The sequence below is a fragment of the Cervus elaphus genome, chromosome 19 (assembly GCF_910594005.1).
Source record: "Cervus elaphus chromosome 19, mCerEla1.1, whole genome shotgun sequence".
NCBI lineage: Eukaryota > Metazoa > Chordata > Mammalia > Artiodactyla > Cervidae > Cervus > Cervus elaphus.
In genome coordinates this window covers 86,508,214-86,526,573 of record NC_057833.1, presented here as the reverse complement: position 1 = coordinate 86,526,573, position 18,360 = coordinate 86,508,214, and the positions used below count along the sequence as shown (strand labels likewise).

Genomic DNA, 18,360 nt, shown 5'->3' with positions numbered 1-18,360 from the left:
TTAACCTGTCCTGATCCTTGCAGAAGTGCCTTCCTTTGAGCTGGCACTGAGAAGGCCTCCTTTACTCTCCCATCATGCACTTGGTCAAGGCTGCAACTGTGGAAGTCAGGTTTTAGCAATGGTCTCTTTCCCCTTCAAAGTTATGGGAAGAAAAGGCTAAGATTTTCTGTTACTATTAGCTGTATACCAAAGCAGACACGGCATGCAATAAGCGGGACTCAAGCAGTTTCTTTGGTTTAGTAATGGATACAATCCATAGTCTTAAAAGAGGTCAGCTCAGGGATACTCCTGTAATTATTTAAGACTCTATAAAGATGACTGTTGCAAGCAGTCCAATCCATTAGAATAGAAAGCTCCACAGAAACCGTTCCAGGTTATAAGCGAGTTGGGTTCTATGAGGTCGTTTTCGTAGGAAACAGTTTCTGAATAATGCCACAGGCTACTTCTCATTGGCCATAACTTCACAAACCGAGGCCCTCTGAGCCTGGGGTGGAGAGATCTAGTTGGCAATAGCTGCACATCTGTTAAGTGTCTGAAAGTCTAAAGGTCACACAGCCTTGAAGACAGAAAGGACCTTAGAGATGTTGCTGTTAGGTCATAGACCGTGCCATGGTGGGAATGTCTACGTGAGGGTCTTGATCAAAATTCTGCATTACTCTTTAAAACTACCAAATCAGACTCCTTGTGGATCTTTCTAAGGGTTTGGCTATGTTTGATTATATTGGACCTCAGAGACTATGCCCTCATGATCTTTCTGCTACCTATTACTATCTAAGGAGTCTTTCCAATGGATGGCTTTAAGGCAAGGTCACCTTTCCTTAAATGGACTGAGGTAGAGTAGCTTGGACCTTGATTCTTTTCATGGGGTTTAAGAAATGTTGACAACGTATGCGCCACGCAGATTTTGGGCAACAATACTAGATTGGTCTAAGTAATGTTAGGCCAGAGCTTAAACCTACCCCACTTCATACTGGTGAGGTCTCTTTTCAGGTTGTTCCAGAGAGGGTTTTAAGCAGAACTATTTTAATTTCTGAACAAACACAAGAAAAAACCCTGGGAACAGCCTGGCTCTTGGCCAGAAGAGATGGGCTGACAGAGTCTGTTACTGCTGCTGTGGAGGCAGAGGTTCCCGCTCTCAAGGTGGAGCTCAAATCCCGCCTTCAGCATGCGCCGCCCTGACTTCAATGTGCCTTCGATGGCACACTCGTCTGAGCAGCAGCCTGGGGATCTGTCTTCTTTAACCCCCTGGAGAGCAAGCTTCAGGGAGGCAGGAGCCTGGCTCTGTGTGCTCCATCTGGCCCAGCCGTTTACTCGAGGAGCCGTTACACAAGTGCCTCTTCCCTTCCCTGGAGCAGATGAGCAAGCTGACATCCGTGACACAGTTTGGTGTGTTCTCTCGGCGCTACGGGAGCACAGAGGGGTCCCTAGCAAAGTCTGGGGGCCAGGGTGGAGAATGGATCCAGCAAGACTTTTCCACAGAGGTGACAACCTGATTTGAAGGACGGATGGTCACTGTCCAGGCATTCTCTGCCTTTGCTTTCAGGACACCTATGTGCGCAGGTCTCTGCCTCTTCCAGTGGTTGTTCTTTCTGACCTTTTGCTGTTTTTCATTGTCTTCTAAGTGCTGGGGTGGAGGTGGGGTATTCCAGTCCATTGTCCTTAGCCCTTCTGTCTTCTCTCCTCTTGTTTATTCTCCCTAGGTGATTCAGGCAGCTCCATGGTAGATATACCATCCCAATTCATATCTTCAGCCCCTCTCCTCTGAGTCCCATGGACAGCTAATAGCATCCAAAAGCTGTCACACCAAATGACAACTCTTGATTCTCCAAGACTTGATTATCCTTCTCTTCTGTTCTTCTTGGCATCTTGGCAAATGATCATCTTGGTAGACCTCTATTCAGTTGCTCAGGCTAAAACTCTAGGCATTTTTCCTTTCCTCTCTTTAACATCCTACATCAAATCCATGAGCAAATCTGTTGGCTCTGCCTTTATATTAAATCTTGAATCCAACCACTTCTCAATACTCCCACCACTACCCCCCTCCCTTCTCACCTAACACAGCTGCAACAGCCTTGACTGGTCTCCCTGCTTCCATTCCTGCTCTACTGCGAACCATTCTCCACAGAGTTACCAGAACCAGCTTCTAAAAATTCACATCAGATACTGTCTCTTCCATTCAAAACCCTCCATGACCTCCTATTAAACTCTGCATAAAAGCCAAAGTTCACACTACAGCCTACAAGGCTCTTACTGCCTCCCTGCATCCACTTCCTCTCACTCTCCCGCCCATTTATTTTTCCCCAGTCCCACTGGTCTTCTTGCTGTTTCTTGAATGCTCAAGCTTATTCCTGCCTCAGGACCTTGAACCCACTGTCCCCTAGTCTGGAATACTATTCTTCTAAACATCTGCTGGACAGACCCTCTTATTTCACCCAGGTCTTAGATCAAATGTCACATCCTTAGAGAGGCTTTTACTGACTAATCTATATGACAAGAAACTTTCTTACTTTCCATCCCCTCATCTTGGTTATACCTTCAGTACCTCTCATTATCTGTGATCACATTACATATTCATTTGCTTACTGTCTGTCTTCTGTACTAGAACGTAAGTTCCATGAGGGCAAGGCCTTCATCAATTTTATTCACCCTTGTATCTTTGAGGGCTGAAGCAATGCCTGGCAGAGGTCAGTATTAAAAAAAACAGTACTTGTTGAATGAATGGGAAGTCAGAGGAGAGAGGACTGGGATGGCAAATCTGGTGGAACAGAATGTGTAAACACATGAAGATGTGATCCTCTAAGAGGGCACGTGTGACTGGAGCACAGAGTAGACATGGGGACAGGGGAGCATGAGGAAGGCAGGGCCAGACCACGGAGCACTCTGAGACCTGCTCAAGAGTCTGCAGGATGAAAGTGAGCTGGAAAGTGAAGGCTGTATTATAAGAAGTGTTCACAGCCAGGAAAAACATTCTTGGCTATCTAAAGGTTAGAGGGGTCTCAGACTGTGACTCTCACCTCCTCTAGTAAATGGTGAGCTCACTAAGGACAGGGACTCCCTAATGGTCACAGCTGCACCTCCAGCAGCCAGGCTGGGCTGGCACAAGGCAGGCACTTAGTGAGGTTCTGAGCTAATGAATGCTTTTATAACTAGCCCTCATTTCTGCTCTCCAAAAAACCACATGCATTTCTATTCTAAGGATCAAGAGACTGAAAGGGAATGGCCTCAGGATCCTTTCCAGATTCCCATTACGGTGGCCCAGGCTCACATTCATTCATAGTGAGATGAAAATCTTTAATAATCTGCCAATTATTGGTTTATCTCTTACTCAGATGTCACACAGTTGGCTCACAGATTACTAAAAAGGGAAGCCAAGAATCTAAAAGACTTTTGAGTTTGATCCTGTGGCTTACTAAGCAATTTAAACTTTTTTATCAAAGAATTCAACATACCTCAAAGCAAGGACCTTTAACTTTGATACTCACTTGTCACAAAGGTTTGAATCTGATGACTGACTCAGTTTGTGTAGAATATCTACGATGCCCATGTCTCGTAATTTATCCTGGCGTTCTTGTGAGCCTGAGAGATGAAAGCTAGCAGGTTACTGGGAACATTACCCAGGCCATTGCTCTTTTTAATGTACAGCCAACAGTCTGGAGCCTTACCAGTATTCTTGCCCCCTCCATCCCCCTCAAACTGGCTCCCCCCAGTGTAACCCAATCTCCTCGTGCTGGGATTCTCCAACAGTGTTCTAACTGGTCAACTGGCCTCTTGGACCCTCCTCCCTGGGTTCTGCTGCTGGATCAGTTTCTCCACAGACCACAGGGTCAAGGTCAGAGTCTTCAGCTGGGCACAAGGCCCTGTCATCAGGCCTCATCTTCATCACTTTTTTTCTGGACAGACTTAGCCAGGCTCTTCCTACTTCAAACCAGTCTCGTTTCCCACCCCTCTCTATTCCCTCCCACTCTCCTCTGATTTCCCAGCACTTCCTGCTGCCTCTCAGACCATGGCAGCTCCAACTCCACACTGCTTTGTCCTGTCTTCCAACTAGATTAGGACCTCCTTGAGGGCAGCTTGTTTCCCTGGCACCTGGGCTGGCATGTGGTCTGTTGGCCTGCACACTGAATCCAGCTCCTCTTTCTGCTTTGTTCTGGACCCACTGCAAAGTGTAATTCCTCCAGATTCTCTCCTCACTGAGGAGCCCACAGTGACTCTCATGCACTGACCTCCCTGAGACTCGGTGAACCAGAATCTCCAGGGGTGGTGCCCAGAAACCTGCATTTCACCAAGTCCCTCAGGTGATGCTCATGCAGCCAATCCAACACAGGCCCACTGCACTCCTCGCTACCTTGGCTGTTCATTGGAATCACATGGGGAATTTGAAAAAACCACTTATGCCTGGAGCCCACTCCCAGAGATTCTGATTTAATTGGCTGATGCAAAAATCTCTGGGTGATTCTGATGCACAGTCAAGGCAGAGTGCTATAGAGGCTTCCTCACACACTGGTCGCCTCACCAGGCACAGTATAGTTCTCCCTTCTCACCAGCCACCCTCTTCTCCATTAAGCTTACCTGCATGTGGTCCTTCGATGTGCTTCCCCTGCACACAGTGAAGGGTCAACCCTCCCGCCCACTCTCACCTCTCATCTTCTTCAAGTGCATCTCACCATCCTCCTCCTCAGCTGTCTCAAGGGCAAGGGCTGTCACTTCTCTAGGGTCTCCTCCAATCCCCACGCTCAGTACTCTGGAACAGTGCTGACTCCAAGGTGGGGGCTCAATGTTAGCTAAGCCAGCAGATTCTCATTCATACCTAGGAGACTTTGTTGGGTGCTTAGGGCCCAATGAGTGGTGCCTCTACCCAGGATTTTGGAGCAGCTGATGCTGTCCCTGTTTGACACCTTCCTCTCCGTAATTTTTTTCAGAACAAATCTCACCAATCTCTTACCTTCCTCTTCATTCCATACGAGGTTTGATATACAAAACATAGCGGCAAGCTGCAATTTGACATGTGAATGACCCTATTTGATGCAGAAACAGAAAAAAAAAAAAAAAAGGAGGTACTCTCATTTGAGGTAATTTTTTGTGTCATACCACAGGCTATTCCAATAGCCTAAAAGTCTGAAGCAGGGGCCTCAAATCCAAATGTCTTGAGGGGTACAAAGTTAGTGCTAATGGGTGAACAGGTTGGGCTAAAGACAACAGAGAGTGGTGGGAAATCTGGTACACCAGGGAGTGAAGGCTTGCCAGGACTCCACACTCAAATTTTAGAGACCCTCTGGCTGGCCAAACAAAACACCTCAAGGGCCACAGGTGCAGTCTGCAAAACTCAACCCATACACACAGGAACACTGGCCTAGGACAAGTCTATGCTTTTGACTATTCTCTGTCTACATCAGGAAGCGTTCAGGGAAAATAAACTAGATGGATGTGCACCTAATATTTATCCCTTTGGCTACTGATTATCTGATTCAAATTGCTCCTGTTTCTCTAGGAACAGCATAAAAAACTTGACTGAGTTTCTACTATTCTTAAGGAGGCTCCTTATTCTTCTAAAACACACTCTCATTTATTTCTCTTCATGTACTGAAAGTACAACCATTTTTGCTGAAGTTATTATTTATCCACATAGGGTGCTTTTTCTTAAATGAAAGAGGACCCTAAACATCTTTACAGATGATTTTTTGGCTGCACCATGTGGCATGTGGGATGTTAGTTCCCTGGCCGGAGGTCAAATCTGCACCCTACAGTGGACACATGGAGTCCTTCCCTGGACTGCCAGGGAAGTTCATACAGATGATTTTTCAATTGGCCAATTAAAAAAATAAAGTTCTCACTACATTTAAATAACTCATGCATATCTGGGAAATACCATGACACAATATATGCTCAACAGTTTCTTGAAGGCCGGGACAGACTCTTCTTGCCATGTAAAACTGTATCTGAACTAAGCAGAGACGAAGGACGTGGTTTCCTTCATCAGAATTCTATGGCTGGTGATTCTTTTTCCCTCCTACCTGCCAAGGCTTTTACAGAGCTGTCCAGTTTAGGCTCCATTAAGACAAAACAGAACAAAATGCATCATCTACTCCCAGCATCAGGCCATGAATGAATATTTGTTGAATAAACAAACTTATTTATATTGCAACACTAAGTATTACATCCAGCATTCACTCAGTGAATTTTTTTTGAGAAAACAAATTGCTTGATAGAGAAAACTGAAGGGTGAAGTTTTCACTAATTTTAAGTGAAACATACAGAAAAGATCTCTTTAAAGGAGGCAATACTTTTGCAGAGGAAGAATAAAAAATAGGAAGGTGCCAGGTATACAAAGATCAAGAGGTGCCAAGAAGAAGGGAAAGTTCCTGAAAGGGTTTGCAGTAAGAAGAAATTGTAAAGCTGTGCATATTGAGAAGGAAAAGCAGAGTAAAATGTGGAGAAGCAGACATGGCTAACTTTGGGTCCCTGTAGGCCAGAGTAAGGATGGATTTCACTGAGTTGACAGGAAGCCCCGAAGGATTTAAGCAGTGGAGGGCACCACATCTGATTTACATTTTTAGAAGATCATCCAGGCTGAAGGGATTGGAATGATAGTGCAGAGGTGTCTAGGAGGCTATTATGGTCAATAGGGCACGAGAGGCTATGGCCTGAACTAGGGTGAGGGTTGTGGTGACAGAAAAAAGTCAATAGCATACAGATTGGTCTTGGGGAAGGGTAACAGGACCTACTGACAAACAGGATTAATGGGGTGAAGGAGCTGGAGAAATCAAGATTGACTCCTAGATGTGAGCAACAGCATAGATGGCAGAGCCACTATACTGAGACAGAAAAGGTCAGGATGGGGAAATTCAGGTTTAGGGGAGATACTTAAGAACTGATTTTTAAGCATCAATGTCAAGAGGCCTCAGACAGCCACATGGAGATGTGGAGGAGGCAGGAGGATATGTGAGTTTGGAGCTCCGAAGAGAGGTCTAGGCTAGAGGTGTACCCCCCATGTGGCCCTTGGATCTTGCTCCCCTCATGAAGAAAAGAACCAGCATTTGTAAAACTGTAGACACCATCAGAGTAGCTTCTTGTCAGGGCTTTTGAAGGCCATGCTGTTGTGTTTTGCATTGCTTGGTATCAATGTAAATACTGTAATGACTATAACACTATAATGACAGTGTAAAAACTATAACGTAAAAACTATAATGACTAGCCTATCAGAACTGACTACTGAACTGGGGCCCAGAAACCAAACAAAGAATAGAGATGACAGTAAAAGCCATGGGAGTGGATGAAGTTCCCTAAACCAGTGGTTCTCAACTCTGGTTAAACGTAAGAACTACTTGGGGGACTTTAAAAAAACACTGATGCCCAGGCTACACCCCAGAACTATTAAATCAGAATCTCGTGAGGAAAGAGGCAAAACAACAGTCTTTGCAAGCTCCCTCCACCATGCAACAGAGGTACTGAACCGCCAATCTCAGGACCATATGAGGAAGAGAAGAGAAGAGGGTCCAGGGTTAAGAAGGGAGGCATAATGTCATGGAAGCCAGGGGAAAAGAAGGTTTCCAGGAGGAGGAAACAGCCAGCTGAGTTGAAATCTGCTGTGAGTGAGCTAAGATGAGGAAAGAAAACTAGCGTTGGACTTGGCATCATGGAGTCAGTGGTGACGTTAACCAGAACAGTTTGAGTTGAGCAATGGGGGTGGAGGCCAGAGGAAGAGGACTAGAGAGTGAATTTAGAGGTGAGGAAGGAGGGAGCACATTCAGAAGATGCTCTTGAGAAGTCTGGCTCTGAACAGCAGCAGAGAGACAGGTGTCCTTGATGGGCGTGGGAAGTCCAGAGAAACCTTTACGGCGATCCTACGTGGATCTGGTATTGGAAAGGTGGTGGAGTCCCTGGTTGAAGTTGTACTTCTCCATCAAACACTTACCAAGCATAAAGGCTAGGCACTGTACAAGGTGATAGATATACAACTGTACACAGAACTGACACAATCCTTGCCCTCGTGAAGCTTATGCTCAGTAGGTTCACTAACAAACAACTGTAAGGGGTGATAATTGAGCTACATGCTCTGAAGGGAACAGAATGCAGTAACAAAGAATAACCTGTGCAGACAAGAGTCCAGGAGGAAGTGTCAGCTGAACTAAGATCCAACAGGTGAGAAGGCACCCCATGAAGGAATGGGGAGAAGAATGCTCCAGGCGGAGGGGCGGGCATGTGTGATGGGGCAGTCCTGAGGCAGGAAAGAACATGCATGGCCTCTCTGAAGAACAAAAAGAGGCCACACTAGTGAACAAAGGTATGAGGGGAAAGAAAGGAGCTGGGGGCACAGATGAGCCAGGTCATGTAGGTCTTCACAGACAGCAAAAGGTGGGGGGAGGACGGATTTTATTCAAGGTGCAATAGGGAACCACTGAAGGACTTTGGCTTCTATTTCCTTCATAAAACAAAAGGTGAAGTCACCCCCAGGAGTGATGAGGGAGAGAGGAGGTGAGGTCAAAAGAATGAGAAGGTCTAAGAGCCCATTCTTGTGGAGAATGGAGGCCCCAGCGTGCTGGAGAAGCAGAGGGGGACACCAAGCAGTGCAGAGTGCACGCGTGGGTGTGAATTTAACAAGAAACCAGTCCGTCTGGTTTTGTGCCTTTTCTGTATGGTTGTTAACTCCGCCAGGCAGGCAAAGAGAAGACAGGTTCATCCACAGTTAGGGTTTCTCTAGGGGACACTGACAGAATAAAGAGAGGAAGCATGTCTAACTTCCAGGTTTTGGCAAGGGGCAGTTTCTGGTGATGACAAGATCCCGGGTAAGGCTTTGGCAGTACATAGCTGAGGTGTCTACAAGTAGGTAGCAGATTATAATTGAAAGCAAACTGGTCAAAGAACAAGAGCCAGAGGTACCAGAAACTAGAGGGTTCATCTGCACAGGATTGAAGCTTTGAGATGGAAGACAGGATTAGGGGCACTGAGAGAAGGCCAAGGGCCCAAGTTCTTCACTGTGTAAGAAGGGTGCAATCAGATGACAGGGTGAAAAAAGGGGTGACGAGTGGGAACCCTGCCCAGTGGTGCAAGCCTCAAGGGCTTGATGGTGTTTCATTTTTCAGGATGGAAGAGGATTTCTGGAATTGGTTACAGAGGAGTATGTTCTTTGTTTAATTTCTGCACAATTTGTTTTGAGCTAGCAGCACTACCCATCCTCACCTTCTAATGTGCAGCTAGTTTAGAGTCATGCAAGGGACAAAGGCCTACCATATAATACTTAATTTTCTGTAGGATGTCATCATTGGTCATAATAAGTTCTTTTGCCGTTGTCCCATCTGCTATGTTGGCTAAGATGCACAGTGTCTGGAAAAGAACAAAGGGCGGGAGGTCAGGAAAGTTCTGAAGTCCCCAGACTCAAGCTCTTTCAAGAACCTGGGCAATTTCCCACCTGCAGTACACGTTCCTGATAATCACACGTTCCCCTCTAAATGCCCTGATTTCTCATCCCCTAAAGACACTGCCCAAAAAAGTAACCACACCTAAGAAAAGTCTGCCTTAGGTAGATGAGAACCCAAATGTTTCAGAGGCTTCTTTCTGGGCATAAGCCATCACTGTTAGGCAAAGGCAGCCATGGTAATGTTATCACATAAATCAAAGGGAAAATGTAATTGATTATTATTTTCTTGAAAATTTCATTTTTTAAGAGGCACTCTTAGGGTACTAACCCACAAGGTTTCTTCAAAGCGGCAGTCTCTTGGGTAGAAGCTTTGTAAGTGTTATAACTCCCTCTACCCCTCCTTTCAGATGCCACTTGTTTCCAAGCCCATGACCTTCTGGATAAAGGCCTGACCCTGTCCACTAGCCTCATGAGATGAGGACCTCTTGACTTTTTGGAATCCTACCGGAGGAACAGAAAGGGAAGCAAAGTGTGAGCAGGAGCGGGTTGGCCTAACGTGGAGGGTGGAGGGGGCCTGTGCCAGCTGGCACTCTTGAGGACACTGCCCACCCTGGTACTGGAAGAAGGGCCTGCTCTTGTCAGCTGTTACAGCCTCACAGCCAGACCAGCAGGTGGCAGGGATTAAGGTAAAGGTGGTACTGAGCCAGTGCCAGCCCCAGCAATTCCACAAACACTGGCTGAGCACCTGTAATGTGCCTGAACTCGGCCCACTCCACTGGGCAACAGGCTGACTTAGGAACAGGACACAGCCCCAACTCCAAAGGCAAACACACGGTTACATTTCACTGTGGTGCAACTGAGGTGAAAACAGGACTGAGAAAGCACTAAGTCTATCTGTGATGACACGAGGGCAGGGGAGGGCCGGGGAAGGAAGCGACGCCAAGTCCATGAGCACAGTAAGGAATCACTCAGAGAAAAGTGACCAGATGTGGGGATGGGGTCTGAATTCAGATATATTTTCTCCAATTTTAACCTTTTTCTTTGCTAGACTTTAGTTAGTTAAGCTTACAGGTTATAGCTAATTGAGGAGGATGTTTTCTTCCTATGGCCCAAACCCTCAGATATCTTAAAGGGTATATGGTCTTATTTTTCCTGGGTTAACAACACCACAGTGATTAGATTGTTAAGGAGTGAGGACTGAGGTTGTCCCTAGGATACAGCAAACAGAAAACGGACCATTTATGATCCAAGGCCCTGGGGGACTCTCATTCCAGGGTGCTTAGATCATAGTGAGGAGACTCTGATATGGCCCACAAGTAGGAGAGAGATGACCTGAGGAAGATGTCAGATTTCAGTGACCTGGTACATGGTGAGCCTGTCAGAAGTCTTGACATGCACAACACCCTTGAATTTTTCAGGACTGAGGAGACAGCAAAGGGGAAAAACAGGACTGGACTCTGTGGACAAGAATTTAGACTCACCTAGGGAAGAACTACCTCTCTCTTACCTACTAGGACAAGGGATAAAAGGGAGGATTTCAGGAAACAGCCCTCAGAATAGACTAGGCCAGCAAGACAGGCAAGTGATTCCCCTTCTTGCAGGTTAGAATACACCCACGCATCCTCAGGCTTGTCCAGCATGGCAGAGTGAGCTATAGTTCTGCTCTCAAGCCCACACACTCCTACTGTGAGTATTCTGATGGAGACAAGACACCAAATCTTAAAGAGAACTAATTAGTTCTTGGGCCAAGCCAATTTAATACATAAGCTAGGGAGCAGAGATAAAAGCAACACACACAAACATACATGTTTTCATGTGAACAACTGGAAATCAATGATACAGAGTAATAATTGGCAAATTATGGCCTGTGGGCTGAATACAACCCAACCCAATACCTGTTTTGGTAAATAAAGTTTTACTGGAAGACAGCCACATCTACTTGCTTACATATTGTTTATACCTGATTCCAGGTTACAACACCGCAGTTAAGAAGTTGCTACAGACGAGATTGGGCGTGTTCAGGGTGGTATGGCCGTAGACTAAGCCTACAGCAGCCGGTATTCCCAGGCGGTCTCCCACCCAAGTACTAACCAGGCCCAACCCTGCTTAGCTTCCGAGATCAGAAGTTGCTACAGAGACTGTATAGCCTGCAAACTTAAAATATTTACCTTGCCCTTTGCAGAAACAGTGTGCTAAACCCCTGAAATGGATAATGCAGTTTTAGTATGATGCTGAATAGAAGTGGTTAGAATGGAACATATTTTGTATTCCTGTTTTAAGGACAGATAGATATGTTCACTATCATGATCACAGTGATTGTTTCATGGCAGAGACATATGTCAACTTATCACATTGTATGCTTTAAATATATGTACCTTATTATATATCAATATACACTGGAAGGACTGATGCTGAAGCTGAAACTCCAATACTTTGGCCACCTCATGCGAAGAGCTGACTCATTGGAAAAGACCCTGATGCTGGGATGGATCGGGGGCAGGAGGAGAAGGGGACGACAGGGAGTGAGATGGCTGGATGGCATCACCGACTCGATGGACATGAGTCTGAGTAAACTCCGGGAGTTGGTGATGGACAGGAGGGCTGGCATGCTGTGATTCATGGGGTTGCAAAGAGTTGGACATGACTGAGCTACTGAACTGATACCTCAATAAAATAGAAAAAGAGAATGTATCTTTGATTCTTTTGAGAAGAATTAAACTTCTAGCTAAAAAGCAGACAGTTTAAGCCTCCCCATAGTCACCCACACTTCCCATTACCCAAACCTGTGTGAGTGGGTATCACTGGATTCTGCCGAAACACCTTATTGTTGTTGGTCTTTTCTTTTACCCCCATCTGAATCTTGCCTCACCTTTCTACCTTGCTTAGCTTTTCAAGTTAGTGAAATTCTATCTAGGTGAACTGTCTTTATAGACAAATTTCTATGCTCTCCATGTAGAATAGTTTATTTTGAACACTGTGTCTTCTTTATTGTGTTCTAGAAACAAATCTCATCTACCCTAACTTTAGTGATGCCTACAAGATCATAGTTTTTCTGTGTTCAATTTTTGTTCATCAAAAAACATAGTTGTTCATTACTGAATTTGAATAAGAATCACCAAAAATGTCTGTCTAAAATCACTTTGTCAAATCTATCACCTTTTTTGCTCACAAATTCCAACAAGGCTCCCAGGTCCTACTACTCTTGCCTCCTGGACTGCTCTTCTGAAGCCTGGTGACTTGCTTTAACTCGGGAACACAGAGGGTAAGGAAGTGGGCCCTGCAGTCAGACTTTGGGTCCAACTCTCCGCAGACGACCTTGGGCAAGTTTCTCCCACACGTGTAAGTGTACAGCTCAATGAACTGTGAAACGACCACGCCCACAGAGCCAACATTTAAGTCAGAAAGTTGAACACTACCATTATCTCAGATCTTGTGTTAAAAATATGTGTGCAGGTGACTTTTTCTTATATGACAAAATGTCATATATACTATGTTAAAATTCTTGTAATAAACTGCAGGAACTAGAGAAAAGTAATTCCCAAACTGTTCCCTAATGAACATACAGCCTCTGTATTTTCATGTCTATCCTAAACTTGCCCTATTGAAACACAACAGGAAGAAGGGGTATGGGATAGAAATAAGGAAGAGGGATGTATGAGAGTAGGGAAATAAAAGATGTCTCCAGCATAAGGGGTTTTACTCAGGAAGTTGCAGGAATTTGGTTCAGAGCATAGTGATATGGAGGGCTAGAAATGTGAATCCTGGGAAAAGGATTCACTCTAAGATGGTCAGAGGTGTCCATCCCCCACAGAGACAGACAGTATGTACAGTGCATGACACAGAAGGTAAAACTATAGACTCTGGTCATGTCTTCTTCCATTCCAGGAGGAAGAATTCTTGAAAAGAGTTTCAGGGGTGGTTGAGGGTCTTTTCTTTCAGACCCTTCCCATGTCTATAGCATTTCTGAACTCAGCACAGTCTTTTGCAACAGAGTAACTCAGGAGGTTCCTAACTACTATTCCTCTTGGTACTCACACTCAAAAGAAATTCCTCAAAAAAAAAAGGGAACACATACCTGCTCTTTGACTTCAATGTTATGCTCCCCTTCCAAAATAAGGGTGACGGCTTGCATAATTTGCTTTCCATGAGTACTCATTATTTTATCTATGTGCTGCAAAACAATGGGAAATCCACAATTACCATCTGGAGAACAAAGAAAAAGACAATAGGAAAGAACAGAAGGCTTCCAAAAGTTAAAGAATACAGTGCACTACACATCTGCTTCAAAGAGAACACCATGAGTATAGGACCAGAGGCCACAGAACCGTGTTTATAAGTATGTTGTTGCTGTTCAGTCATCAAGTTGTGTCCAACTCTTTGCAACCTCATGGACTGCAGCATGCCAGGCTGCTCTGTCCTCCACTATCTCCCAGAGTTTGCTCAAATTCAAGTCAATTTACTGCATGCTGCCGATATATTGTGGGGTTTTTTTTTTAATTAAAAAAAAAAATTGAAGGTTTGTGGTAACCATGTGGAGCAAGTCTATCGGTGCCATTTTCCCAACAGCATTATTTTTTAATTAGGGCATGTTAACAATATATTTTCTTCTTAAGACATAATGCTTATTACATGCTTAACAGACTGTAGTGCAGTGTAAATGTAACTTTTATATGCACTGGGAAATAAAAAAAAAATTCTTCTGACTTGTTCTATTGCAGTGGTCTGGAAACCAAAACCAGCACTATCTCCAAGGTGTGCCTGTATTATGTTGTGAAGCTGTATTTTGCCTTCAATTTTTTGCTGTTGATGACTTCAAGATGAAGATAGCAGAGACTTGGCCTGACAGAATATAGAACTGCGATCACTGAAGATTCTTGAGCCCAAAGATACTAAATAGAAAAGAAGCTAAAAAATGGATGAGGGAGGGGGAGAAGCCAGGGACCTGGAAAATATGGTGTAGATTTACTAATGCTCTTTTGGGGCACAAATGTACAGAAAGGACTCAGGACACAAGTGATGCACACCGAAGGGAACCACCCATGTTTCTTTATTTGCCTGAAGGCCACTGACCCTGCTGCTTAGGGAACATTATAGAGAACAGTAAGAAAGACCCCACAACAAGGCTCAGCCTCTCCGGCTCTGACACATGCCCACTGCTCTCTATGCTGACACCTCTAGAGGTCAGTCCAGTCAATGTGGGCAAGGAGATGGCACTGGGGAGTCTCTCAAGGGACAGCAGCTCAGGCCCCAGAGATAAGTGATTTAGGCAGATGAGAAAACCCATTCTGGCCGGCAAACCAAGTCAGAATAAAGCAACAAAGGCAGGCTCCCATCCAGCACGTAGGACCAAGAGGGAGACAGGACAGGCAGTGCAGGATTGGAAGCCACACGGTGAAGCAGCTCCAGAACACCTAGGAAGGTGACAGGTCTAAATATCAACTCCTGGCCTCTCTGGCAAGGGGCAATCCTTGGATCATAACTTCTGGGCAGATGCTGATGGGAGCAGAGAGTCAGGGCAGTGCTCTGTAATGTATATGCCAGGCTAGTTAATCTGGAAACTGGGGTGATTTTACTTACAGGGCGAGTAGAGAGTAGGTTTCTAAGAAGTCCCAATGTCTTCATCAGCACATTCAAGTCTGAATCTGATAATAACCTGAAGAGCTGTTCAGTACTCAAGCTTCGCAAAATATCTGCTTTTATTTTTTGTTCAGCCTGAAATGCCATATTCTGGAAAGATTAAAGAAGTTTCAAGAATCACGTCTACATTTGCTTTATTAAATTATATTTTAATAGTAATTCTCATAATTTTTGAAGTATAAACAGAATCTGCAGAACATCCTTAAGGATAAGCCACATTATTTTTCTAATTCCTGTTAATCACATATAATTCTGTCTGTCAAGAGAAAAGTTAACTGTCACTCCTATACATACTCCTCAGTGAGAAATACAACCACTTTCTGACATGGCATTTTCATGTCTTAAGATTTCTCAAATAAATAACAAAATCTACTATTATAATTTTTAAAATTTCATTTATTTAGTTCAATTTATTTAAAGTACAAAAACAACAACAACAACAACAACAGTTCACCCATTTCTCCCATCCCCAGCCTCACCTCTGGAACCACCAATCTGTTCTCTGTATCTATGAGCTTGGTTATTATTTTCGAGAATACCCTTCCGGCTATCAAGTTGCTTTCTGTGCACTTCAATAACAAAATGACTTCTAACAACTAAACTGTGACAAGTACTTTGAGAAGGACTTAAAGCTACTCCTCTATTATGCATGAAAATAAACACTGGGTTTTGTTAACTTTACTGGCACAAACTACCTACTGCATTCACAGTTCTCTGTTAGTGCTGTTACGGTTGGCCATACCATGCAGGAGGTTCTCGGGGGTGGAGATGTACCCAAGACCAGCAGCCCCAGATGACCAGGAGCTATTTTGATCCTTTTTCTCCTTTCTGGACATATTATAGCTTACCCTAGCTTAACGTGAAACTATAACAACATGTCTGAAGGGGAAAAAAAAAAAAAAAAAGGCAAATTCCAAATAATTCATAAATCAACTTCTGGTTTAAAAATCTCTTGTAAACTGCAGACTTACTATAATGTAGTTATTGCCCTCCAGGAACTTTTTGAAATTAAGGATCTAAGACATATGAAAGATGAAATTCCAAATACAGGCAACATGTCAGAGCAAAAAGAGTACTGGGTTGGGTGTCAAGAAACCCAGGCCAAAGAGAATTCCAAGGTTTTATATTCTGTGAACGAGAACATAATAGCTGGTAATAAGGAGATTGATGAGAATAAGACAGTTAATATGAATTTGAAGACTGGGGTAAGTTTAGTTTTCAGCATTAAAACCGTACTTGTTACAGAGCCCTCAAATGAAGTCCCATTAGCCACTGAAGTGACGACCTGGGAAACAGGGAACAATCCTTTCTGGATGTGAACATTCCAAAGCAACCTCTTCTGTGAGGGGAGCTGAAACCATGAGAGTAGATGGAGCCCCTGAAACTACAGTGTAAAGGAAAGTGGGAACTGGGAAATGAAACTTGGGGGAACGTCTCCTGAGAAAAGCTTGAAAAGGAGGTTGAGTACAAAGTGAGGGGGAAAAAAATTCCTGGGAAAGAGTTTCAAGAAAGAGAAGTCCAAAAGCTGTTAAGAAGAAAAATAATTGAATCTGATACACTCAGTGCTTTCCTGAAAGATGATTATTTCCATTCCAAAATTTGGGTGAAAAGACAGCAGACACAGCACAGTACCAGAGGATGAACACGGGCCGGGGACAGGCCCAGAACCCATTTCTAGCATGTATTAGCTGTGAGGCCTTAGATGATTCGTTTACCCTCTAAATTCCATTTTCCCAATTGAAGGTGGATCTATACCAATACAATGTAAAATAAAAATTACAGATAGCAAGTATAAACTCTTAGCTTAGTTTCTGGAATATTGGATTGAATTATAACTGCTATAATTATGTTTAAAAAATTCATGTAGAATTATGCTTTACTTTCAATTTCAATATTTTATTTTAAAAAATTTTTAAGGAAAAACGGTTTTCTGGCTTCATAGTTACATAGTTTTAGAATTCAGATTATTACAAGTTATTCACTAGAAACTGCTATGAAATTATCGAGCATGTATACCCTAACTCTGTTACCTTGGGCAAGTTGTTCAACCACTCTGTGCTTAGTTTTATCATCTGTAAAATACGTATTCTCTAGCTTACTTCACCAAGACGTTTTAAAGGAGACACAAAACCACCCTGTAAAGTACGTAGCTCTACACAGGTATCAATGAGTTCATGATGAGGAAAACTTTTCCCCCAAAATTCTACTTTTCTTAATAAATAGGAGAACCAAGGAACACAGTGGCCAAGCAACTTGCTTATATTCGAATCTGAAAGGTGAATGAAATCTTTTAGGTCCCAAGTCTTTAGAAAACTGAGCCAAAACAGTTAAGATTTTTAAAAAAGAAAATTTCAGACATTTCAAATAACACATTCTTCAGTTTTAACTTCAGTAACTGCTTTCTCCTCTTTGTGAAACATACCATTAAAGCCCAAATTCCATTCACTCGTAAAGCAGGATTTTCACTTTGGGTTAGTCCACAAAGTAGTTCTACAGCTCCTGACTCTAAAATTGGCTGTGATTGGAAAGGAGAAAAAACAGTTTTAAAGTCAGGTTTGTAAATGAAGTGTATATAATACACACAGCCTGGCACTCTGCCTATGATTTCTTTCCTCCTCTTACCAATTCCAAGCAACCTTCACAAGGCAGGGAGCTAGATGGCCACAAAAATCACTTTGAGAAGGGCAAGTGTAGGGACAATGACTCTCTCACAGATCCAAAAGCCAAAGTAAAGCCTGTTGTCTTTTCCCCTGTAGTCCTGAAAGACTCAGGAGATATCCTACTCCTGTGTACATTCACTCCTGCCCTTATGATCCGTTACCCAGTCCCACACTCTCCCCACGCTCCCGAGACAGCCACTCCCCGCTCTGTGCAGCATGCGTCCCAGTGTTCTCCACAAACTGTGACTATGACGTGACATGGCTGGTTTAGAACAGAACTAACTTCCTTCCAAACTGCTACTCTTATTCATCAATGTGCTGCAGAATTCAGCTTCTGAAACTACTTTCGGGACTACCTATCAATCATACAAGCAAAATAGTCTTGTACTTTTATAGTCAAGTACAGGTATAAATATTTAGCCAAATATCTTAGGTATTAAATGTGATACCTAAAATAGCATGTATTAGTCTGGCAATTTGCTTTATTTATGATACTTGGCTGAAAATAGGTTTTGATAGTTTCTAAAAAATTCAAACCTTAGAGGACTGATTTACCATCACCAACGAATGCTTAAAAGGTCTATTTTTGAAGTGGGTTCTAGAAATGTCTTAAGCAATTCAGACTTGCATACTAAGACAAAGGTCAGTGCCTTTCAAGATGACATTTTTGAAGAAAGATAAACTTTACTAGTACAAACTGTACAGTTT

General features: G+C 43.6%; 1 protein-coding gene across 7 annotated transcripts in view; it reads right to left on the bottom strand.

Annotated features, from left to right (window-relative positions):
• ARMC8 (armadillo repeat containing 8) overlaps positions 1-18,360 on the bottom strand; it is a 103,807-nt gene that overhangs the window by 2,992 nt on the left and 82,455 nt on the right. For 4 of the 7 annotated variants that reach the window (XM_043873556.1, XM_043873553.1, XM_043873559.1 and 1 more), the window contains 5 exons: positions 17,415-17,507; positions 14,933-15,082; positions 13,431-13,526; positions 9,226-9,321; positions 3,483-5,015 (listed from right to left, as the gene is read on the bottom strand). In XM_043873556.1, the coding sequence (XP_043729491.1) occupies positions 4,782-5,015; positions 9,226-9,321; positions 13,431-13,526; positions 14,933-15,082; positions 17,415-17,507 (669 nt within the window). In that variant the 3' untranslated portion in view covers positions 3,483-4,781. Of the gene's footprint in view, positions 1-3,482; positions 5,016-9,225; positions 9,322-13,430; positions 13,527-14,932; positions 15,083-17,414; positions 17,508-18,360 lie in introns of those variants that run through there. The other 3 variants (XM_043873554.1, XM_043873560.1, XM_043873555.1) reach the window with 2 other exon arrangements.